The sequence below is a fragment of the Penicillium citrinum genome, assembly GCF_028827155.1.
Source record: "Penicillium citrinum strain IBT 23319 chromosome Unknown utg000010l:1.0-1229701.0:1.0-1230130.0, whole genome shotgun sequence".
NCBI lineage: Eukaryota > Fungi > Ascomycota > Eurotiomycetes > Eurotiales > Aspergillaceae > Penicillium > Penicillium citrinum.
In genome coordinates, this window is record NW_026622695.1 from 496,179 (window position 1) to 520,167 (window position 23,989).

General features: G+C 47.1%; 11 protein-coding genes across 11 annotated transcripts; 4 read left to right on the top strand and 7 right to left on the bottom strand.

The window, feature by feature from the left end:
- Window positions 1-704: 704 nt before the first annotated feature.
- Window positions 705-2,477, bottom strand: rtt106 (putative negative regulator of DNA transposition (Rtt106); the record flags this gene model as incomplete). The annotated part of the gene is made up of 4 exons (XM_056650145.1): window positions 705-1,291; window positions 1,404-1,760; window positions 1,878-2,234; window positions 2,366-2,477. The coding sequence occupies 4 exons, from the start codon at window positions 2,475-2,477 to the stop codon at window positions 705-707; spliced, it is 1,413 nt and encodes a 470-aa protein (XP_056495209.1).
- A 374-nt stretch (window positions 2,478-2,851) lies between these two features.
- N7469_011241 (mitochondrial 54S ribosomal protein uL24m) lies at window positions 2,852-4,035 on the bottom strand (the record flags this gene model as incomplete). The annotated part of the gene is made up of 2 exons (XM_056650146.1): window positions 2,852-3,538; window positions 3,619-4,035. 2 exons carry the CDS (start codon window positions 4,033-4,035, stop codon window positions 2,852-2,854), a joined length of 1,104 nt encoding a protein of 367 aa, XP_056495210.1.
- Window positions 4,036-8,070: 4,035 nt separating this feature from the next.
- On the top strand, window positions 8,071-9,104 carry rho1 (Rho family GTPase RHO1; the record flags this gene model as incomplete). Its single annotated transcript, XM_056650147.1, has 5 exons — window positions 8,071-8,138; window positions 8,229-8,256; window positions 8,428-8,625; window positions 8,728-8,862; window positions 8,937-9,104. 5 exons carry the CDS (start codon window positions 8,071-8,073, stop codon window positions 9,102-9,104), a joined length of 597 nt encoding a protein of 198 aa, XP_056495211.1.
- A 1,332-nt stretch (window positions 9,105-10,436) lies between these two features.
- On the bottom strand, window positions 10,437-13,038 carry N7469_011243 (uncharacterized protein; the record flags this gene model as incomplete). Its single annotated transcript, XM_056650148.1, has 4 exons — window positions 10,437-11,258; window positions 11,314-12,573; window positions 12,638-12,731; window positions 12,794-13,038. The coding sequence occupies 4 exons, from the start codon at window positions 13,036-13,038 to the stop codon at window positions 10,437-10,439; spliced, it is 2,421 nt and encodes an 806-aa protein (XP_056495212.1).
- A 422-nt stretch (window positions 13,039-13,460) lies between these two features.
- On the top strand, window positions 13,461-14,584 carry N7469_011244 (methionyl-tRNA formyltransferase; the record flags this gene model as incomplete). Its single annotated transcript, XM_056650149.1, has 4 exons — window positions 13,461-13,479; window positions 13,539-13,609; window positions 13,659-13,786; window positions 13,843-14,584. The coding sequence occupies 4 exons, from the start codon at window positions 13,461-13,463 to the stop codon at window positions 14,582-14,584; spliced, it is 960 nt and encodes a 319-aa protein (XP_056495213.1).
- A 111-nt stretch (window positions 14,585-14,695) lies between these two features.
- On the bottom strand, window positions 14,696-15,998 carry N7469_011245 (SDR family NAD(P)-dependent oxidoreductase; the record flags this gene model as incomplete). Its single annotated transcript, XM_056650150.1, has 10 exons — window positions 14,696-14,715; window positions 14,772-14,850; window positions 14,910-14,972; window positions 15,030-15,118; window positions 15,167-15,218; window positions 15,280-15,387; window positions 15,441-15,503; window positions 15,563-15,649; window positions 15,734-15,878; window positions 15,949-15,998. The coding sequence occupies 10 exons, from the start codon at window positions 15,996-15,998 to the stop codon at window positions 14,696-14,698; spliced, it is 756 nt and encodes a 251-aa protein (XP_056495214.1).
- Window positions 15,999-16,717: 719 nt separating this feature from the next.
- Window positions 16,718-17,709, bottom strand: N7469_011246 (glycosyltransferase family protein; the record flags this gene model as incomplete). The annotated part of the gene is made up of 2 exons (XM_056650151.1): window positions 16,718-17,560; window positions 17,626-17,709. 2 exons carry the CDS (start codon window positions 17,707-17,709, stop codon window positions 16,718-16,720), a joined length of 927 nt encoding a protein of 308 aa, XP_056495215.1.
- Window positions 17,710-18,002: 293 nt separating this feature from the next.
- Window positions 18,003-20,744, top strand: N7469_011247 (uncharacterized protein; the record flags this gene model as incomplete). Its single annotated transcript, XM_056650152.1, has 3 exons — window positions 18,003-18,134; window positions 18,250-19,044; window positions 19,092-20,744. 3 exons carry the CDS (start codon window positions 18,003-18,005, stop codon window positions 20,742-20,744), a joined length of 2,580 nt encoding a protein of 859 aa, XP_056495216.1.
- A 311-nt stretch (window positions 20,745-21,055) lies between these two features.
- N7469_011248 (GroES-like protein) lies at window positions 21,056-21,337 on the bottom strand (the record flags this gene model as incomplete). The annotated part of the gene is made up of 1 exon (XM_056650153.1): window positions 21,056-21,337. The coding sequence occupies one exon, from the start codon at window positions 21,335-21,337 to the stop codon at window positions 21,056-21,058; it is 282 nt and encodes a 93-aa protein (XP_056495217.1).
- Window positions 21,338-21,470: 133 nt separating this feature from the next.
- Window positions 21,471-22,157, bottom strand: N7469_011249 (GroES-like protein; the record flags this gene model as incomplete). The annotated part of the gene is made up of 1 exon (XM_056650154.1): window positions 21,471-22,157. The coding sequence occupies one exon, from the start codon at window positions 22,155-22,157 to the stop codon at window positions 21,471-21,473; it is 687 nt and encodes a 228-aa protein (XP_056495218.1).
- Window positions 22,158-22,504: 347 nt separating this feature from the next.
- N7469_011250 (Zn(II)2Cys6 transcription factor domain-containing protein) lies at window positions 22,505-23,828 on the top strand (the record flags this gene model as incomplete). Its single annotated transcript, XM_056650155.1, has 3 exons — window positions 22,505-22,594; window positions 22,657-22,959; window positions 23,046-23,828. The coding sequence occupies 3 exons, from the start codon at window positions 22,505-22,507 to the stop codon at window positions 23,826-23,828; spliced, it is 1,176 nt and encodes a 391-aa protein (XP_056495219.1).
- Window positions 23,829-23,989: the final 161 nt, after the last annotated feature.

Sequence of the window (23,989 nt, forward strand, 5' to 3'; positions counted from 1 at the left end):
AACGGACTCAATCTGAGGAGTACCCAATGGACTAGGCCCCATAACCCATAAAAGGAATAGTCAGGACCCGTTTGGAGCCCCGTTGACCCGTTCGGTTGCCGATAATTTCCCTTTCTTTTGTTTCTTTTGGAGGATACAGTACCGCTCAGGGGGCTTTTGGCTGAACTCTGGAATGCGCTTAATTCAAGCGGTAAAGCATTACGGGGCTTGGCGGAGCTTTGCCTTTTTTTTCCCAAGCCCTAATTGTTACTCTCGAGTCGAAGATGCATAGCTACAAGTCCCAGTCACTCTACACTAATGTAGAAGAGGTTACCTGAGTAACTGCACTGTACTCTGTAGATACGCACAATATACTCGAATAGACGCAGTCTAGATGTATGGATTTACAGTGGCGCTATAAATGCAATGCACTCTGGCCTGACAGTTGCTTAATATTGCCGTGACCGCTAAACCCAGGGATTCACCCTACGTCGCATTTGACACGTCTTCGACCCACTCGGCGATCGTTCAACTCAATGCCAGAATACGGTGTAGAAGCATGGTGGAGGCAGTTCGTTCAAAGTTCAATTGACGCAGGGTGTGCGTTTTTGAATCCAAAAGCCATCATTATTCTACAGCCCGGAGAAGGCGGGCAGGGCACCATTCATACACATACATACTCAATCCAAATCCGTAAAAACAAAAGATGATTTCCCCTGTATCGCCTATTTGGCATCAGGAAGCTCATCGGCATCGTCACCAGGTTCATCCTTGATGAGGTTCTCGATACCAACGTCATCGTCTTCATCTTCATCTTCTTCTTCATCTTCCTCATCATCGTCATCATCACTATCGTCTTCATCGCTGGATCCGCTGCCTTCGCTATCACCCTCACTACCGGGATCGTAGTCCTCTTCATCTTCCTCTTCTTGATCTTCAAGCTCTCGCTGAGCCTTTTGAAGTTCACTCTCCTCATCTTCCGCACCACCTTCAGCAGCAGCCTCAGCATCCTTCTTTCCCCCATTCACATTGTACACCTTCGCACGCCGAGCATCGGCCAAACTAGCATCTTGCAAACCGTGTCGCTTGATGTACTCATCAATACCATCGTAGTCAGCCTGATCGATCATGGAAAACTCGAGTTCTAATTGGTCTTCCTCGCTACCACCACGGGGGCGAGCAAGAATGTTCAGATTGAACGTCCGCTGCAAAACAGAAGTATACGAGACAGAATCAATCGTATCAAATGAGAAGAAGAGAAGGGGCTTCTTGAATGCAAACAAAATACCCGTAGACAACAGGAAAAGATATCCTAGCAATTCCAAAAAAAAAATAGAAAGTCAGTCATCAGAATTCCATCGGGGACGCCGTTCTTGACGTAGTCACCCCTAGATAACGTCGTTCAGATGGTATGTTCATCATACCTTCTTTACTGCCACGGAAAGCTTTCACATGGTATGCTTTCTCTCCCTTGCGATGTGCCTCCGGCATAGCACTCACGAATTGTCTCTCGTCGGGCCGAATGACATTCGTATTGGGCATATTATCATTTAAGATTTGTCGCAAGAAGCTCTCCGCCGTTTCACCGGCGCCATGTCCAACTTGTTGTCCGGTCCCCGTAAACGCAGTCTTAGCCGGTCCATCAGCTATCGTGAAGACCATAGGTTCAAACCCAATTATGCCCTCAGGTGGCGGCGTAATACCATCAGCGAATTCAGGAATGATACAAAAGTTGAACTGTTTTTGGTTTTTCTCTGGGACGGGGAGACAAAGGGCGTGACCTAATATATCAGACGAAGATGATTAGTTTCGAGATTCTTTTTCTTCGAGCTTCGAGCTTGTCCAAATAAATCGCCAGTAGAGACAAGAAGAATAATGACAGCAAAAGAAGTACTCACGGATCCGGTCCATCGGTACGCCAAAATCAATCTCCTTCGTAGCTTGATTCCTCGCACGAAGAACACTTTGTCCAGCCGTCACCTCCAGCGTGAACTTTTTGCGCTGCGGAATAGCAAACGACACATCTGAGATATAAAATTGTACTGTAGCATCACTACTTTTTACATCAACAGGCGCATGAACCTCATTCCCCGCCGACAAATCCCCATTTTGTATTTTTCGTTTCTTCGATGCCGGGCCATCGCTAGGCGCCGGTGCGAGCGGAAGGGTAGTCGTCACAGGTGCAGGCCTGGCCAGCAGGCTAGAGGTATATCGGGCGAGATCCTCAAACAGAGGTTTATGCTGAGGTGTAGAACCTAAACGGATTGAAATTAAGCAAGAAGCGTCAGTATATTAATTTTCCCAACTGAGTTGGTGGAGTATTGTGTGTTTCGATTTGCAGAGGAGAGGCAGAGAGAGGGCGTAGATGCGCCGTGGATTGACACACCGATCGCATCGTAGACTCGTTTCTTGAGAGATGGGTCTGTCGCAAATGCATCTTCGATAACGGCAATTGGAACCCCGGTCGAACGGGTGTTATTTATCGCGGCAAATGCCATATCTTTAGTGAAGGGTCTCTTTGTATGGAAGAGGCTCAAGGAGAGTGGATCGGGAGAGTTTGAAAACTGAAATGGAAGAATGGCGTCGACGCGGAACTTCCATCCTCCCCTGGCGGAACCCGTTGGAGAAACTCTGCGATTTATTTACACCCCACAACAACTGTAAATACTATTTTAAGCTGAGGTTCAAAGCATGGAATCATCGCAGTTAAGAATGGTTGATTCAATAGATCCATTTCCTGAAGACAATTGGATCGTAAATTTTGCAGTAGAATACAGTTGAGAAGTTTATACACATCGCTATCTTAATAAAAAAAATAATGGAAAAGAAAAGACGAACCCAAACAGGCTCCTTTTCAAAACCGCCCTTCAAATCAAGCAGTCTGAACCTTAGCCTTCTTAGCCTTGCCGGATTTTTGCTTCGGCTTCTCATTCAGACTTGTCTGCATGAAACGCGCAATGAAATTGTTTGTCTCATCATCCATGACCATGTTACCATTGGCATCCATCTTCGCCTGTCTGGCCGCCTTACTCTTCGCAATCGAAGCCTCCTTGAGCTCCGCAGTAGGAGTGAGCAACTTTTGACTAGCCAAGTATTCCTTCCGGTACTCCTCCAGAACCTTCTCCTTCACGTACTCGGTGTCGTGACGTTTACGGAAACGAGAGTATTTGTTGCGCAATTCATTCAGAACAGTAGAGGGGAAAGGCGCATTGTCCAAAGATGGCACCCAGGTCTCTTGGTCGACTTCGAATCGCAGGGTATCATACTCGCCGTCCTTGTAGTGAGGGTCCTCTTCGATGGGCCAGGGGATTTCGATATCGAGACCGGAGATGTATCGAGTGTAACGCGGGAGTTTGCTATGTCTGGGGCGCTCCAGGTAAGGTCCTGAGGCATACGCGTGTTTGACGATGTGGTCGCGGGTAGAGGTGTTGCCCTCGCCGCCAGTCTCAAGAGCAATGACATGTCGAATGTCGTCCATAGAAACTGGCAGTGACTGAGCGAGAACATCTGACTTGATACCCATGGAAGCCTTCGCCCAGTCGGGGACTTTGAGATCGACCTGAACAAGAAATCCGGATTAGTGAGTGATTTGGAGGGGGAGTGGGAGTCGACGGGGGTTGGACTAGGTTGTAAACTCACAGTGTTAACATCCTTTATCGTGACAGTCTCACTCTCCTCATTGATCTGAGTGATCTCGTTGATCTTGCCCTGCTCCGGACCCCGAATCACGCAAACCCGATCTCCTGCAGCGAAAAGTATGTGCTTGCGGCGTTGGCTTTTGGGGATAGTCGGTGGGTGAAGCAAAGCAGCGTCGATGGCACCAAATGTGGTAGCCTCTGGTCCGGAATCCCGCATGGGAGCAAGGTCTCCCTTTCGCCAGTCCTCCCAGCGGGCAGTGCGTGCAGCATTGATTCCATCAATGATTGCCCGGTTGTAGTCCCTTCGCATCCGAATGTTGTCTTTGCGGTTCGCCAATTCGTCCCTTCTCTGGGCCCGGAAGATCTTCTTCTGGGCCTGCTTTCTGGCCGTAGCCGTCCGTTGGATGACCTTCTGCATTGTAGTGGTGGTGGCTCAGCAATGGCTGAACTAATGCTGTTCGTCAATAGTCGCGATGCCCCGGCGGAAAATTGCGGCCGCATCTCGTTTCACGTGACATGGTCTATTCTGCTTATGTAAGTATTTACATCGGGCCAATTTGAACAATCAACTTGTTCATTATGTGGCCCTTGTATATTTCAGGATAGATTGTGTTTGAAAGGATGGATCCTTTCAAATGGTAGTTGGTGCTTACTTGTTGCGGATTTTCCTTGATCGAATTGAAGGGGTGGAGTTAGGAGAAGGTAAGGCGTGACTGTCATTGTATATATAAACCACCTGGGCACCTCAATATCCTGTGCACGACGGAGAATTATTGCCAACTTCTGCGTTCAAGTTAACAGCCCAATTGCGCCACACCTGTCACAACTTCCGATATAGTCGAGGGACATTCGGAAGCTTTTCTACTAGTATCTCAAAGACTGACATTCCGTGTCCTGGCGGTGATATGGAAACGGCTGAACAGGTTCGATATAGAAATAGCTACTCGTCCTGTCTCTCGGATGGGCTACTAAGGAGAATATTCAGAGACGAATTGGAAGAGCTCTGAATCACTTATTTGAAAAGACTGGCATACGTACAGGGAGATGTTATTTTTGGTCGTTTATTTTATTTTCAGAGGGGGTTTCTCAGAATATATTACGTGTCGGGTGTTCAGCACTCTCGTCCTTGAGCAGTTGACTTGGCTCGGAGTTGGGGAGTAAGAGCATTGACCGAAGGCAGAAAAAGAGAAGCCCAGAAGATAGAGTTTTGGTTTTCTGATTTTGTCTCTGGATTATTGTGACCTACCCATTGGACTGGGTAGCCGGATGATTCCTCTGACGGATGAGGCGACTGCCGGTGATAATAGATCTAAGATCTGCTCTTCCTTACCATATTATAAAACCCTGCCAGGTGCCTTCACAAATCGATGAGTAAGAACGTTTAAAGACAATTAATCAGAAATATCCGACATTGTGCATCTTTCTCTGGGTTCATTCCAGGTTCGAAATTCTACAAATATGATACCAATAGCCAAATTTAGACGAGTCTGAAGGAGAAGCACAGGATTTTACACGATAGGGACATGATATCCCAATTTTGTGCCTACTCGGTGTACCTCAACTATGGCTGGTACCCAGACAACTAGTTAGTTATAGCAAAGTAGGTACTTTGCTATAACGACTACCATTATATCTGTTAGCCCAAGTCCTTGTCAACTTTCTACCACCGACGCCAGACAAGCCCTTTGCTCAATGAGCTTTCAATCAAATCGGCCTTGACCGATTTCCACAATGTGGAGCGACCGATAGATATATAAAAAAAAAACCAACCATTACGCCAACCCAAATCCTATGCGGGTAGTACCCGCAACTCAACGCAGCAACCATGCGTCTCGAGACATGTACTTAACAGCACAGGACCCAGACATCTGCCCGATCAGAAAGCTCTTAGTTCCGATACTTCCATGACAGAATTTGATCGTCGACATGAAACAGCGGTCCCATACAAACAAGAACCCTCCACCAACTCACGCGTCGTGGGCTTACGGCTGCGGGGAGTCCCGGTCGATCGATGCCAAAGACACGCACGATGACCCGTCAAGTTCAGCTCCAGGCGGAAGCCAAGTTCATACTGGGTCCAACTCAGCAGTGGGGGTGGCATTGTTTCCCCCGCTAGAATCAAGTCTTACAAAGTACGGAGTACATAATAAGTAACTAGATAGTACAGAGCACTTTGTAACTACTACATACTCCGTGCTCTCTCTGCGAATAATGGTAGACACGCTACTACATATGTGCAAATACAAGCACTCATGTTGAGGACCGCAAGGTTCTGACAAATTCAGGACAGCGCGCTTGTCATGGATTCTGGAGAACGGAGACGCTAGCCCTGCTCGTCGATTTGGAATTCGTGGCTTTCGCTAGTGTGAGGAGACCTCTTCGTAAGAGGAAGCGTGTGGACAGGGAGGAGGGAAGAGGGATATTGTACCGAGTAGGATGTACATATTATGTACATCCTCTGTTCTTGGTACTTTTGAGAAAATCCAGCAAGATCAAATGATAGTATATTGACTCGGAATGACGAAGACGGGCTCTCATTTGTTCACTGATAATTCGGAACCCACCATAAACGTCCAGGGGCAGGAAAAAGAAAAAGAAAAAGAAAAACAACAACAGAAAACAAAGCAAGAAAAGTACACAAAAGACTTCTCGATCTCATGCGTTGTGCACCGTTCCCTGCATTGTTTATGTCTACGTCTCCACGTCGTCTCTCCCTCCCCCTTTTTCTTTTTTTCTTTTCCTTTCCCCTTGCTAGAAACTCGGAAGACGATACTTTCAGAGAGATAGCCAGGATGCCTGCCTATTTTTAGTTTAGTCGTGGAGACGCGGCTCCCTTGTCCATCTCCACCGAAGGATTTTCTAGCTTCCAGCTCCAAGGCACGTTGAGGGAGTGGAGACTCGGAAGCAATACGAGGTTGGGAGATGATTGGTGATGGGCAAGGGGTACATCGGCAGATGGGCGACGAGCACAGACGGAGCCGGACCCCTGGAATTATAAAATTATAACTTTGGGAAGAGATCAAGGAGATGGACGTTTCCTGGTTTCATTGCCAATTTGTGAGTTCTTGATGATGAAGGGGAGTGGTGTACACTGTAGGAACGGGGATTGATCGGAGGGATGGTCGCTGTACGGTTGTCAAGCATTCTGGGAAAAAGCAGGCAACCATTTGTCAGGGCTGTGATAGACAAGTCGGAGTGGCTCTGGGCTCTGTGTATATTCGATAGTACATAGTATGTACCCTTTCAGATATACCAACTAGTTAGTTAATACTTTGAATATCAGACTGTGGCAAGTGAAAGTGCTGTTACAAGGTCTCCGAGGAAATCTTGAGGACCAAGTGTGCTACAGGATGTGCAGTACTGGTATACTTTGTATCAACAAACTCAATTTGGTAGATCGGCGTGACTTTCCAGGGTTGGTATCTACAAAGTAGTCTTGATTGAATGTTGTGAATGAAATCATAGAGAGTTCTTTGTAGCTGAGATAAAGCAGCTGTCCCATGTGAATGTATTTTTGTTGAGGCCAGTCGGTTAGTTACCTCCCAGGTTGCAGAGTATACACCTAGAAATGATATCAGTAGTGATATCAGCCACAACAATGCTGTATCTCATTCTCTACTGTACTGCATGAACAGGAGTGTTTTGAATGACTGAAGTAATCCTAAGCGAACGATCGAATGATATCAGATTGCCCGCACATTTGCACGACGTCACAGCCACGGTGGCTGTGTAAATCGCAAAATCCACCAAAAAGAAAGAAATGAGTGGAGCTTTCGCAACTGAATTGTGACGCGGATACGCGCTCAGCCACACATAACCTGCTAGGGCTGGAGTATCAGGATTACATTCAGTCGAAGCAGCCCCTGTTTACATGTGTATACAATATGTAAATAAAATTATATATAGATACACTGGATTTCAGACATAATATTGCTAAACTCACTGGATGATGTGAAGCCATCTCTTTCTACAGTTTTAACTCATTTTATTTGAAGCATTATCACTGTCTATGTAAAATACAGTATCGCCCAATACCATACCAAACACAACAAACGGTCCACCGCCCGGCGCAGTCTGGCCTCTATCTTCCTCCCATCCATCATTCTTCCCATCCTCTCTGGAATCTTTCTTAGCATCCATCCATCTCTGGCTTTTGCGACGAGCACTAGCTAGTCCTTTTCTTCCTTTCAACTACCGCCGTCGAGACATCCCCCCCCTTTTCATCACAGTACGACCGACCCCTCCCCCCTTTTCTCCCACTCACCCGCTCTCCGAAACCTGCACCTGTCCCTTTCTCATCTCTCTTCTCCCCTTCTCTGATCACTCTCCTACCCCCCCCTCCTCCTCTTTATCTCCACCCACCGCCTTCTCCATCCTTGCATTTGTTTCGCTTCGTGGACTGTGCTCCTTCATCACTGTTCACTTCCTTATACTGACTTTCCCGCTTCTCAAGATGGCCGAGATCCGACGCAAGCTCGTTATCGTAGGCGATGGTGCCTGCGGTAAGACCTGTCTGCTCATGTAAGTACCTTGACATCAATCATCTCCAACCGTCGACCTCTCCTGTCAGTCTTCTTTCTTTTCCATTCAGACTTCTGACCAACCTCATAGTGTTTTCTCCAAGGGTACCTTCCCTGAGGTAAGACCCCCCTTCTCCGACGGAGCCCTTGATCGGCCCTCTCAAATCCCCCGGATCTCCCGATCCTCCGATTGCATCCACCATATCCAAATTCCGGATCTTCTTCGAAATCGACCGAGAACTTGTCACGACGGCTCTTGAATCAATAAACTAACTGTTTCCCACTGCTAGGTCTACGTCCCCACCGTCTTCGAGAACTACGTCGCCGACGTTGAGGTTGATGGCAAGCACGTCGAGCTTGCTCTTTGGGATACTGCTGGTCAAGAAGATTATGACCGTCTCCGTCCTCTCTCATACCCCGACTCCCACGTCATTCTGATTTGTTTCGCCGTGGACTCCCCTGACTCTCTCGATAACGTTCAGGAGAAGGTGCGTGTCACATGAATCTAATTTTCCGAAGGGGGACAATGAAACAAAAATGTCCACCCTCCAATCAAAGTCCACTATCCAGCCGCTAACTGAGCTCTACAGTGGATTTCCGAGGTTCTTCACTTCTGCCAGGGTCTCCCCATCATCCTGGTTGGTTGCAAGAAGGATCTGCGCCACGACCCTAAGACCATCGAGGAGCTTCACAAGACCTCCCAGAAGCCCGTCAGCCCCGAGCAGGTATGTCGCATTACATACACACTTTGGTTCCGCATCCGTTACAATCAACAAATTTCTAATGCATTTCTCAATAGGGTGAGGAGATCCGCAAGAAGATCGGTGCCTACAAGTACCTTGAGTGCTCTGCCCGTACCAACGAGGGTGTCCGCGAGGTCTTTGAGTCCGCTACCCGTGCGGCTCTGCTCAAGGCTGGACCCGGCGGTGGCAAGAAGGGCGGCAAGAAGAAGTGCCTGATTCTGTAAAGTACACCATACGATGGTGCGGCTCGAGCGAAAAGATCCGGTACTCGAGACTCGGGCAAATTTGAATGTTTCTATTCCCAAATGAGGGGACAGCTGCTGGGCTTGCATACGAGGATTCGTGGATAATACTTTCGAAGTCGGGCGCCTGAGTCGTGGATATTCCCCCTCTACTACTTTAACTCACCATTTTGTGCAACTCCCCCCTTTTTCTTTTACCACCCCTGCAGTTGGTCGACCCTGTGTTTCTCCTTTTTTGCCTTTATTTTGCAGAATTTGTCTAGGGAGGCGTTGTCTTCATCATAACCCTGTGGGCCTTTTTTCCTTTTTTCCTCTTTCTTCCATCCGTTCTCCCCCAAATATTCTTCTGTCTTTCCCTCCCCCCTATCTACCTCCATCCCACAAATCCGACTTCGTGGATCTCAATGACAAATTGCCTCTCCCAGTGGCAGTATAAACACATATCTTTCCTAAAAAAAATCGCAAAAAAAAAAGAAGACTTGGAATGGAGTACCGAATGGAAGTAGGAAAAAGGGAAAAAAAGGACTTATCCGGTTATTGTATGGACAATGTCGTGAACGTGGTACCACCAAGTTCATAACCCTCTGATGATAGATGATTCCCAATCACGCGAAGAGACCAACTCCGTTTTGTTTTAACTTGATTTAAACTAATGCATGGATTGCCTAAAACCAGGTGGTTTTGAAATAGGAGGGTGTAGCTTGGTTCCGTCTGATATTCCAGGTAGATGTATAAATTGAAGCCCACCAGATTGATATTGCCAATTTTACTCATGCAGCCTTCCCATCTACAAATAAGATTACTATGTAGGTACATACCTATGTACCTACTAGGTAGTATGCCCATACTTCATAACCCTCTGATGATAGATGATTCCCAATCACGCGAAGAGACCAACTCCGTTTTGTTTTAACTTGATTTAAACTAATGCATGGATTGCCTAAAACCAGGTGGTTTTGAAATAGGAGGGTCACCATTGCCACTGAACAGTCCTGGGGTAAATAAAGGTTTGGAACAAGTTAATTTTAGGTGTATTAATCTGTATCCATACAGATTAATGTGCAAGCGTGCAAGCCAGCATAGCATCCATGCTATGCCAGCTTGCACCATTGCCACTGAACAGTCCTGGGGTAAATAAAGGTTTGGAACAAGTTAATTTTTCCGCTGCGTAAGTTGTAAGTTGCGTTAAATGGAAGGTACTAGTATTGAAAACGATAATAGTATATTTCTCCAAGGATTTAATCCAATTGTCAAAGTTTATAGTCAAAACTAAGTGCCAACTATTTACATCCGGTATAAAAAGGACGTAGTACATCATGAATTAAACCGTATCAACCCTTCAATATACCTCCTAGCATCCATTCCAATCCCCTCAACTAACTTCGAAGGCGTCGTATCCGACCTCCCAGACCCAAACTTCGACGAAGCACCGCCCAGATCCCGGAAAAATCGCGCTCCACTACTCACGCGGCCATGACCTGGAGAGACATAGTCACTTGCTTTGCGGACGAGGAAGGCTTCCCGTGGTTGGGTTGCTGGTGCTGGTGCTGTGGTGCCTGCGTCTGGGGATGAAAGTGCTGCAGATGAGGATGTTGTGGAGGGTGCTGCTGGAGGTGTACCAGGACCAGAGTCAGGGCCAATGGTTGGATCCTGTGTTTGGGGAATGCGTACCCAAACGATCCACCACCCGCGACTGGTTTTACAAGTACGTTCGAGTTCCAGGGGTCTAGAGCGGGTCTCGATGTATGTTGTTAAGAGACGGTGATGGATGGAGAGGCTCTCGATGCGAGACCAGGCTGTGCCTGGTTTTGATTGGGATGGGGGTGGAGTTCGTTGAGGGTTTTCTTTCGGGTGAGATGGTGCTCCAAGGGCTGGGATATTGGGGATTGAGGAGCGGATTGTTAGATTTGAAGGGTCGTAGATGAAGTCGTGGAGAGGTTGAGATCGAGTAGAACGGTTGCTGGGGTCTGAAGTGTCGGAAAGAGAAATGCGGGCTGCTGCTGTTGTTGGCGAGGTTGATGCTAATAGTGGTTTTTGGAGAGGACCCAGTTGGTGATGAATGCTGGAATACAGAGTCGGCGAGGAGAGTGAGGGTGTTTCTGGGTCGAAGAGGAATGTGAATATGAATGGTTGGTTCTGAAATTCAGTGATTAGCGGACGATTCTTGGGAATAAATAGATGGGGTCCTTACAATATATATGACTGCTTGAAGTCTCTTGAAGTTCCCATCTGGATCATAGACATGAATAAATCTGTGCACTATACGGCTTTTGGGCTTGCTTGTTTCAGATTCAGGTAACGGACTCTCTTCTTCCAGATCATCCAGAAGGTCTAGGTCATCACGAGGACCGAGGATGAAGCGACCTGCGCTTTCATTCCTATGCCCATTTCGATTTTCATTTGGTGGAGACGATTGTCTAGCCTCAGTAGAGTTGTCGCTTTGTTGTTGGGCGTTGACTATCGACTCATCCGTGGCTTCAGTCGAGTCGGGGGGAGGTGGAGAAAATGACCCGGAAAGACTCCACGCGGAGCGATATCCAAGAGACAAGTATTTCATAACAGTTTCAGTTCCAAAGCCCTGTCCACTTGCAGATGACGCATCCCCTTTCTTTGCATCGGCAGCGTGAGGCTCATTCTGAGTTTCTGGGGTGGGTTGGGGCGCCGCTACGACCAGAGGACGCGGTATACCTGGTGTATGGCCCCGATTAATATCAGCGCCTGAAGACTGAGCATCAGTTCGAGAAGTTGAATTATTTCCAGGCTTTTGTCTGTCTCGTCTCCGTGGCTTGCGTCGACGCAGTGAGGCCGGGTCCCGCCCTACCCCATATGCCGTATCTCCATACTTATAGATGCATTCCATCCAGTGGGAAATTCGTGCTATCGAACGACGGGAGATAGAACCAAGTCCTGAAAAGATGACACCATCATTTGGAAGAGGCGCTGCATCTGTTCCTAACCATGAACTTTGGTCATTTAACCTGGATGGCGACGGAGAATCATCCAGCGGCAGAGCCAGTTCACCAAATCTCGAGACCACTAGATCCAGCAATCCATCCGTCCTAGCAACGAAATCTTCCAGAACTTCTCTTTCACCACTCCCCCACTCTTCTTCTCCAACACCTATTCCGAGTTCACCGCCAGCGGCGAGTTTGATGCCATTGTAGATCTCGGCGATAGGATTTCCGGTTAATAGAAGTTCCCAATCCCACGCGAACTTTTCCCAGAATCTTTCGAGAAATAGGCAGAATACCGATCGACCAACACGCTCATAGAGCGCATCCAAAGATAAGTCGTGATGGAGGAGAAAGAGGGAGTGGGCACGGCGCAGTTGTTGTAAAAGTAGTTGCGGGGGTCCCATTTCTCTCGCAGAATACTGATAAACGGGGCCGCTATTATTTTCTTTTGCAGAAGTGTGGTTCGGACCGGCAGGAAGACGAGTCACATCGATGGACTGGCATAGACGAATGAGCTGTAATTTCATATCAAGTTGAGATACCAAGAGACTAGCAACTTACAGCGACTATCCACCAGTCCTGCTCCAGCTGGGCAAGAATAAACCGCGCTTTTTCTGTTTCGACATACTCCAAAGGTTTTCCCGGCGAGAAGTTACTGCGCCGCAAAAACCGTATCAGTATTGATATCCATTTGCGGGGAGAAGGTTAATCTCCCACCTAGCAAAGTTGACCATTCCCTGTGCCAAACCTATCTGGCGTAGCCGCTCATTTTTCTCGTCATCGGACAACTTGTTTCCATCTCCACCTGAGATGGTCTCATCCTCACATTGCCGATCGGCTCTCGAAGTGTAGAACAAGATCTGGTCCTCCAGCGTCTCATCGGTGGGGCCGAGGGTTGGATTGTAAATGGCGAGAAATGATAGCTGCGCGGGGATCACCGAATCGGGGTCGCTTTCAGGCATTGCATCGTTAGCAGTTGCGAGAGATTGATGTCAGATATGCAAGTTTCTTGAAGGTTGCGAGCTACTCCGAGGTCGTCCACTACTGATGATGTTGACATCACGTGTCTTATCGATAGCTGTTGGACTTGGGACGGCGGGAGCAACGGTGGATCTTTAGCTCATGTAATACTATCACGCCAGAAATGATCATTTTACCAACTGCTAGGGCCTTCGGGCTCTGTAGACTTTCATCTGCTGCTCGCAGACCGGCATTTCGTTTGTATACTACCAGAGCTCATGATCCTCTCCGCGTTCTTTTTTGCGGCTCCGACGAGTTTAGTATTGCCTCCTTAAAGGCACTGCATGCCTATCATTTGAAGCAACCGGAGCGGATTTCCTCCATTGACGTGGTTTGTCGACCGGGCAAGAAAGTGGGAAGAGGAATGAAGAAAATTAGGGAAGGTTTGTGCATGCAGTGGACTTTTCGTGTATACAATGTGCTAATGCGTCGCGTGATGTAGTACCTATAAAAGAGACTGCATCGGCTCTTTCACTTCCAATCCATGAGATTGATACCTTTACAGGGTGGACAGTGAGTTCATCTAACCATTCGAAGTCCATATGAATACTTATCAAAGTAGCCTCCTGTAACTCCTCATGGCCCTATTAATCTGATCATCGCCGTCTCCTTCGGCCTTTTCGTGCCTCCGCGTATCTTGAATGCTGCCCATTACGGTGGTCTGAATGTGCACCCATCATTGCTCCCCGAGTAAGTCTGGATTGAACGAAATACCGTTAGATACAATTCTTACACAGATGCGCTAGTTTCCGCGGTCCTGCACCATTGCACCACACTTTGCTTGCTGGACGGAGTCTTACAGGGGTCACCCTACAGACTTTGCATCACAAAAACTTTGATCATGGGGTTATTCTCTCCCAAACGCCAGAACCTGGAATCGAAATTCCCAGTCCAGACTTCTGTACTGTCCCCGAGCTGCTGGATCTTGTTGCACCGAAGGGTGCACAGCTGCTAGTTGACGGCATCAACGATGGTTTATTTGTTCCACCCGTAAAGGCAGCAGGGTGGGTTCCTACCGAAGGAAACAAGGATTTGGTTCATGCTGCGAAAATCAAGCCTGAGGATCGGCACATCGACTGGCCCAACTGGACAATGCAGGATATCACTCGCCGTAGTCGTGTCATTGGGCCATTATGGAGCAGAGCGCTCGTACCGACAAATGTCTCGGACGCAAGTCCTTCATTTTACCAGAAGCGCGTAATTCTAACACAGGTCGAGGAGGTTGATCCTCCTAAGGGAAGTAATTCCTTTTCTCTTGTCCCTGGATTGCCCTTCACGAATGCTCCTCACCCAGTTGGACCGAAGAAGGGCCGGGCACTTTACGTGTATACGCGTGATGGAAAAGTGCTACGCATTGATCAGATGAAGGTGGAAGGTGAAGCTGTTGCTGAGGGTCTTCGTGCTGCGGTTAAAGCTCGCATGTTTGGCGATCGTTCGTTCATCTGTGACGGTGCAGAGTTTACTCCATTCCGCAACCCCCTTATGTAGAAGGATGCAGATGAATTTGTAAGATATTTCATTTCTAATTCGATACCCTTTCTAAAAAACAAGACCAAAGTTTCTAGTTACTTCCAAAAGAAGGTTCTTCAAGTGTAGTATTTACCGCACGAAACCCGAGTCTATAAAAAGAATTAGCAGCGCTCTGGCGGAATTCAGGTTGATTTCAAGTGCCTACCGATTGTGATTGATTGCCCAGTCATAGATGAATTCTTCGCTATTGTCACATACATGTCCGCGGTATCCTCAACCTCGGGCTAGAAGAGTAAAATTAGAGAGGTACTAAAGTCAGGCGCAGTCAGTATCGTAAACTTACCACACGCTTGAGAGCTGTTTTATCAGTCCAAGCCTCAATCTTGTCCTTAGGGAATTGTTGGCCCTATTCAACAATCAGCCATACTTTCTAGACGCTACGAAAACGACAGCCATAACTTACCCATTCTGTGAGAAGGAGACCCGGTAGGACTGCATTGATGCGAACCCTAGAGCCCTGAGTTTGTGCGAGACATTTCATAAGATGGATAACTGTAATTGATTAGTGACTGTTTAAAACAAAACAAGTGTATCACGTACGAGCTGCCTTGGACACTGCATATGGGAGACTGCTACCAGTAGCAGAAACACCCTGAATAAGAAACGGGTTTAGTTATCTTCTTCTCAAAGGGACTGTTCTTCATATCTCTTACCGCAATAGACGCCGTGATAATAAAAGCACCACCATCGGGGTTAGCGTTGAAAGTAGGAAGAGCTGCCTTGAACAAGTAAAGGCTGCTCTTGACATTCATGTTCCAGCACTATAAGATGATCAGCTCCATCCTCTGATCTCTCCAAGGTAATATCCAAATACCTTATCCCAGTCTTCGTCATCCATAGCGTCCAAGTCAGCGAAATTGGTGATCTTCGTCCAACCCTAAGAGGTATCAATCAGTGGGCTTCCTTCGTATAAATTTTTAGTATGATCTTTCTTACGGCATTAGAGACAATCACATCTAAGCCCCCAAATTGTTCGATCGTAGTCTTGACGGCGTTGACACAGTCTGTCTTGCTCCCAGCGTCCTGATACCATAGTGAAAAAAAATTCAGTTACTATCATCACTATACAGAGCTTTCACCCTCAAGTGGCAACAATTGGAGACTTACCCCCTGAATGACAATCGTCTTCACCCCATACTTACTCGAAATCTCGGAGGCAACATTGTCGGCCGCAGCCTTATTCGAATTATAGTTGATAGCAACATTACTCCCCTCAGCAGCGAATTTTTCAGCAACTAGAGCACCAAGTCCTCTATTCATATCGTATCAATTAGCAATCTCAACCCCAACCCCAAACTTCAAGATCTTCCATCTTCGCATACCGTGAGCCACCTGTAATAAGGACATTCCGTCCGCGCAGAGAGTACGGCATTTTGAAATGAACGGCTTCAAAGTAACAAAAATTCAAAGTTTGAGAAGACAATTTATTCGATCAAGAGGGGGGAATATGTAAAAAGAAGTCGTTTCAAAAGGACCGAGGTATTCTAGTGGGATGAGGAGATGCGGGGCTCGAAGATGGGGACTATGCGGGAGTAGGGGAGTATGCGTCTGTCGGAGCGAATTCGGATCTTACACTATCGGAAGAAGCGCGTTGAACGGGATTAAATCCGATGAAAATCAGAATTTGACTCTCCACACGGGTAAAAATGATCTGACTAGTGACATGATTTGGAGTTCAATGTGTGTTGATTGTTTTACAGTGATTTGAGTCAGGCTGTAACATGTGATGTGAAGAAATACTACATTGGAATTATATCAAGGGCCATTTCTACGGGAACATATCATTTCACAAGCTACTGTTTCTAGTATTTGGCACAAAATTGTTCTAGGGCAAATGAAGAAGCAATGAGCGAGATGAATGCAGAGTCGCTTCCCATCTTTGCAAAACAGTCCACTACAACTGTCAGTCCCCACATCGGAATGTGGAGGGAGAATTGCAGTAGAGTCAGCCTAGTTGAGTATGTATTCAATAACTATCCAATTCATTGACGGCATTCAAGATATTCGAGAAGATAAACTACTCTGCGGGAAAGCTTAAATTGAACATCGATTCATTATGATTTGATATTTGTAGATAGTGTAGGCCAAGACTTAAATGACTAGCCAGCCCTTATATTGTGTCTTTTTCATACCCGGCCATGCCTGACGCCCTTCAAGTGTGCGCCACTGTACGATAAATGAGTCTGCAACCGGAAGCAATAACTTTCCAGATACACTGAGATTTCGAACTCGCGCCCATGATTCGATATAGATCGTTCGAAGCCGCGCGACATTCGGTGTAGAGCCACGACCCATCAGCCAGCGGGTTGTAAAGCTGAAGAACCGGATAATTTTAGCTGCGAGCATCATACATACAGCTACAGCTGGCCCATTCGTGAGAATGACATCTGGACATGGGGATTCATAACTCGAAGGAACCGGCTTCTGACCGGGAAACCGTCCAAGAAGAACAAGGAGACAAGCCCAAAGACAGTGGATGGTCGAAAAGGGTGCTGTCAGGTATGACTGATGGACTTTTCGAGCTCGGGGCACTTCAATTATTCTGAATGAATCGCCGGATGTGGGGTAGTCGACCTTAGTGACATTTTTGCTGTTCTCAAATTCTTGTTTATTCTTTGCCTGTACATTGGTTCCCTCAAATAATTCACTTATGTCATTTGGTAGATCTGGCTTGTCGATGATATCGTTCAGCCTCCCACTGAGTCTTGCTTCGAATTCAGCTGCTTTATTCGCGCTGAAGTTGTCTCCAGAAGTCGTCACGTATGTTCGGTATGCCCAGACACTGGGGTCAAAGGCGGTCTTATTGAGCATATAGAGCATCTCAGTAGTATGGCCGCCGCTACCCAGAACAATCAAAATATGGATCGGGGTTCTATGACGGGGAATTTTGGGGAATTTGATATTTTGAGAAATGAACAGCGAGGCCAGAAGAACCTAAAAGCATAATTGTAAGCATTGAACCAACCATTGAAGTAGAGTGATTCTTTGCCGCGACATACCAACACAGCTAGAAACCCCAGAACCGCAACTGGGACGAGGATCTTCCAAAATGGTTCCCACACGATTTCCAACAAGGAAGCCATGATGTCACGGTCCGTTGCTGACAGCGTATGCGATTCGAAGCACAAATGTCAGCGACTTTTCACCCAGACTTCTGCAAGCATCCCGAAATTGACCTAATTCGAAATTGAAACTGTTTAAAGGGTTTCCTTGCAAGAAGTCAACAAGAAAGAACAACCTCGAACGAAGCGGAACGCGCCCAACACGTGCCGAGATGGTCTGTGCGACTTTTGTGACTGCACTTTCCGCTCTCTCCGCCCTTTCGCAATTCAATCAACAACAACTTCTCCAACTTTTTTTGTGCAATGTTCTTGTCATGGCGCTCTTTTCAAAACGTCTGACCTGTTTCTACTGTGGTGGGCGCTCTAATCAGCCTATCCAGTCTCTCAATAAAACAGTTCGCAAATTTCACTGTGAGCATTGTGAAGCGGACAACTACTTGGACCAGGTAGGTTTCGTCCACTGAAGAGATTAGACCATATTAAATTGACTGACCATCTTCTTTTTTTTTTTATAGAATGGAGATATAACGGACCCTCCGACGGTGGAAACAAACCCCCCAGGCTTACGGCTCTGATGCACAGAGTCCTCGCTTCGAATCGATTGGGTTCGAAGAATCGGATCTGTTTTGTTCAAGATGCATTCGCAATCAACATTTGTTTACCCACTCCTTGGCAGCATACCAACCGCCCTCTGATGACCCATCTTTCAATCACGAAAACCATTATGCCCAGTATCGCCGGAGCCAGGAAGACCGATACCCGACAGTGTGCGACGACTGTGAGCCTCGAGTAAGGCAGCGAATTAGGCAGGCCGGGTACGAGGCAAAAGCAGATCACCTCCGGCGCATGATGGACCAGACCAGAGCGAGTAAATCTGCGCGACAGGCGAGGAATCGCAGCTGGCAGAGTTTACTGGTCTATGCCGGAGCTCTAGGCTATTGGGGAAGCATTGGTGGTCAACTTACTTGGAATCTGATGGGTGCTTTGACGGCTCCCTCATCCCCCACCGCCGATATGGATGTCTCTATGGACCCGTCAGTTCACCTCATATCATGTGTGAGCCAAACTTTGGATGGTGGACGGATTCCAGCCGAATGCGCTTATGATTTGGCGCCCTCTGCTGGTCTGGCGCTTGTTGCAGGAAGTCTTTCCCTATGGTGGAACCCCCGATTGCGCATGAAGCTCGAAGGTCGCTCTGGTCGGTTCAAAGGCCTCGCCGAGTACTACCAGGTTCAACTTATTACCATAGTCGTCCGATGCGTGTTTTGGTCACTGCTCAAGGATCCGTCTGCAAGCGGCCTAGAAGCAACTTTACCGTCTGCTTTGCACATGTTCATGTTTCTTTTTACGACTTTGGTAAGTTTCTGGTCTATCTCAGTCAGTCACCCAAGCTAATCTCTCAGTCTGTCATTATATCTCGTCGTGTGATCGACTACGACACTCGTCCACTGGTAAATTGGTCAGATAACTCATGGGAAAGCAAACCCTTACGAAGTGGTGAAACATCCCCTGTATCCGCGGCTCGTACTCAAACCCCTCAAGCGCTTCCAGCGAGTACCAGTCAAATTCGTCAGCGGTTCCCCTTCGACAAGCTTGGCTCGGCTCAGCCAGCCGTGGAGAGTCCGCCGGTCATTCCCCCAACACCACCTCCCGAGACCGAAGACATGGACTGGACTCCGTCAGTCCCGCAGAATATCCAGCCAAAAGTGAGCGTGTACCAGCGTAACAGACCATCGGCCTTTGACGGCCCCTCCCCATTTCACGGTAGCCTCCCAGCTGCTCCTCAGCCGCCAGCATGGAATCTTCGTACTAAGACGCCCGTGAAGCCAATCGAGCAAGTGATCGAGAAGAACCCTTTCCACCGAGATTTATCACAACCGACCAGTCAATGGCAACCGAAACCATCAAGCCCGGAGACTGTCTTCAGGCCTCCAAAGTTCTTCCCTGCGAGTGACCATGATGCTGCGACAGGCCTTGAGACGCTCTTTGACCGCGCCTTTGATCTTGGAGCTGAAGAAGCCCCAAGACAAGAATGGAATCGGCCCAGAGGCCGACCAATATCATATTCTATCGGCACATCCAGCCAACTTGTTTTACTCTATCTCCGATTGTTGCTGCTGTTGGGCTCCATTTCCATATGGACATATTTTCAAAATCACCAGACCTCCATACCGGGCAATTATATCGAGACATGTGCTCTAGGTAGCGCAAGCCTTATATCCGGATTTGCTCTTTTGGAAGCGGTCAAGAGACCACTTGCCCAGTGGAATGGAATGGAGATCTTGGTGTACATTACAGAGCTTGGAGCTGCAGTTCACCTAGGTGCCCATCTTCCTCAAGAATCATTCGACCGAGAATATTTCGATCGTTATGGAAAGATTCTTCTTGGTTTCATGGCCGTACAAGAAATGCTCAACTTGCTTACATATCACCGATTGGCATCGACTGCCCCTCAACACGAAGACCAAAACAAGGCCAGCTCGGCTTCACCACGACCGGAAATGTCACCCCAAGGAGCCATTGGCTGGTCTCCAGTTGGGTCTCCAGTCGCATCACCCGCGCTTTCAAACCATCAATCATTCTCCCCGCAACCACACCAACAACCCTTCTCCCCTCCACAATCATCTACTCCTCTATCTTTCTCATCTCGAGCTGGTGGAATATCCTCCGCATTGCCAACAGTACCAAACTATGGACTTGCATCCTCACAGACTTTTGGCTCTTTCCCATCGAACTATAACCAAAATCCACACAGTTTCACGATGGACTCGCTCAAAGCGAGCGAGCCTGTTTCCGATTACGAGCAAGACTCGGACTCAGAAACCGTTGCTACAGAGATCACTACACGCACGGATGCCACGAACCGCAACATCCGTTATGGGCGAAATCCCAACTCCGAGCACAACGCTCATTTCTCACCGCGGCGCAATGATCTTGGGCCTGGATTTGGAGGGCTTAGTTTGGAAGATCGCCCGACTCCTCGTCGCATGACACGTAGTCAAACCCAGCAAGCCTTAACACCTGGACGTCGATTCCCCAGCCGTGTTGTCTTTTGATTTCTTCATTTAGTTCTGCGTCTGTTGAGTCTTCATCTTTACCGTCAAATTTCTCCTATCGTGTTTTTCTTGCACTGCAGTCTTTTGTCCATCATTTCATTGTTGTTTTTGGATCTTTGCTTTAAGAAATGGGTGGTCATGCTCTGGGACTGTCCACGGAGGTGTTTATATCTGAGCGAGCATCGCATACATAGCGGCGGCGATTCAATTTTCTTTTTGTGACTTGATCGATTCCGGGGTTATTTGGGATTTGTATATAACAGGGCTACCCTGACGATTTATAACGACAATAATGATGTGCATAAATACTCTTATTCCGCAATCTCGACAACCAATTTCGTACAACTTACTCCTCGCTCTAGTCTGTCCAGCCCAGCATTGATAGCCCCCAACCCCCTTCCAACAACCGTTGGCTTTGGACTCGGCCTGATAGTCTGCATAACCAGGTTCCCCTTCAACCACGTCCCAATCCAATACTGAAACTGTTCCAGTCTTTTCACCTCATCAGCCGACGGCATAACGAATATCGTATCAACACATTCCTCAACTTTAGCATCCTGAGGAATCAAAGGTGCCGATGCAATTTTCGCCATTTTAATTTCCTCCCCATTCAATTTTTGTCCAAGAAACCTCTTCAACACATCCTGACAAATCCCCAGATCTCCTGTAGCAAGAAAACAATACCGAATAACAACTCCATCCTCTCTAGCCGCCGAAACAATCTCATCAATAACCCCCCAAATCTTTATAATTGAAAGCACGATCCGCTCCAAGTGAACTTATATATTCCATATTTCCCGCTCCAGAAGTCGCATAAACAGCCGCGAACGCAGAGCCAGGATCTTCTCGCAGAAGTCGAGCAGTCTGCACCCCCATACTACCAACACTCGAAGAAGCACCCCAGATGAGTAGTGCTTCTTTCTTCTCGATGCTGTTACTGAGAGTAGAAAGAGGTTCTCCAACTCGGGGAATATTCATAGCATCCCACGCGCTTAGAGGTACCTGTACGGCAACAGGAAAAGTCGCCGCCTCATTCCAAGATATGTCTCCATCGGGAAGAGGTGCAGCATGTTGCCAGGGCACAAGACATTTCTCCTGAAATGGGCCGTAATTCTCATTACAGCCTTTCCATACAGAAGATGCGTAGGCTGCGACGCGCGTGATGTTTGGTTGGAAGGTTTTTGGGACTTTTGCGCCTGTTTCGAGGACTAGGCCTGCCATGTCGAAACCGAGGACTGTTGGGTATGTCGAGATGAAAAGCCCTTCATTGCGCATTATTACATCTGCGGGATTGAGTGCGATGGATTTGATGGCGATTAGAAGTTCGTTTGGGCCGGGTTTGGGGGTTGTTCGGGTTTGGAGCTCGAATGGTTGGCCTTGAGCTTGGGACATTGCGGCGAGGTGTGTAGACATTTTGAAATATTTGAAGAGGAAGATAAAATTAGGATGATATTCCAAGTTTGATTTTGTAGTGGGATTGATTTGATCTTAAATATTTGAGATTATCGGTGGAACTGCGAGTTTAGAGACCAGTTGTTGTATACTCACTACTGGACATGTAGTTCCTGCAGCCAATCATATCATTCTGTTTCCGAGAAATGGTTAGCGGAAAAGACTGAAAAGGGATTAGCGCATGGGGCTATTTGTGAATCCCCGCCTGCTCCACCTCATTCAACTTCGAATTGAATCAAGTTGAAGTTCAGAGAGAGGGATTTCGCAGTCTGAGCTTGTGAAATTGATACTATAAAGTGGTCCCGAATATGGCAAATGAGGATACAAGCCAAGAATGCAGGAGAATTCCACGAAGATCGAGATTTGGATGTCGGAACTGCAAGCTGAGAAAACTAAAGGTGTGTTCTCGATATTATAATAGGGAAAGCCACTCCGCTAAACGATATACATTGATCTCAAGTGTGATGAGGAGAGACCAAATTGTCGAAAATGTCTTTCATTTGGGATATCATGTAACTTCATGTTAAATGTGCCTGATCTTCAACCTATCGTCATGAATACAGATATGCCAATGACTCGAAGGAAGACAAGTCTCCGTCCTGCTATTTCTAGCTCAGTGTGGACATATGACAAACATACGTGCTATGAATTGAATTCAAGATGTCAGGATTTTATCAGTCGCTATCTTGAACGAAGTCTCGTCCCCCCATATGATCCTAACATGGTACATGTGAATCGCAAACTTCTAGGGCTAGCCTTTGCTGTAAGTGTGGACCGCTAGAGTCACCAGCATAAGCCGGCGAGAATGATACACCGCGAGCCCAGCATGCGCTAATATGAATCCTTTAGTACCCGTGTTTAATGCACGCCTCTTTAGCAGTGGCATATTCATATGACCGCTACCTGAACAAGCCAAAAAACTTCAATCGCAGTCTAGAAGAGTGCTACCACTGGTCTCAAAGTACAGAATATTTCAATCAACGATTACGCGAACCAATCGGTGCAAAAGATCGAGATCCTATATGGGGTACAGCGGCTGCCCTAGCTATATTATCTTTCTCATCACCCGACGCCAAAAAACCAGAAGAATCATGGCCTTTAAAGGTATCCAAAGAGGCAGATCTAAACTGGCTGAGAATGAGTAAAGGCAAAAATTCACTTTGGAATATGGTCAATCCTCTAAGAGAGGATAGTATCTTTAATATCATGACAGAGGCTTTTACCCAGATGTTTTCGCCTTTGCCGGAGATGGGTACTGAGGGTATACCGGGGAATCTGATTGATATATGCCAACTTGATGATTCGTCTACGGTGGAGAGTAATCCATATTTTTGCGCCGCGCATGCTGTATCACGTCTTTTGGATATTCCGGATGATGAGATGTCGACGGGTAATACCCAGATATTCACAATGAGCCTACATGCTGCATTTGAAGAACTTTTGCGGCGAAGGGACCCCGTGGCACTTCTGTTGCTGTATCTTTGGTATTGCAAAGCAGGTCGGAGTATCTGGTGGATTGGACTTCGAGCTAGAGTCGAAAGTCCCTCTATTTGCGCGTATTTACAGATATACCATAAAGATAATTCTCAAATACAGGCAGTACTTACAGGAGGTGGGTCTGCTAAAACATAGCTTAAATGAAATTGACGAAGTTATTGAGGGCACTTATAATGGTAATACCACTCTGCAAGGATCGGGCAGACTTGAGTGTCTACCGTAAAGGTGATATTACTAATATTCTGTACTATCTAAGATCAGAAGCTGGAAGTGGAGATTTTATTCACAGGATTGTC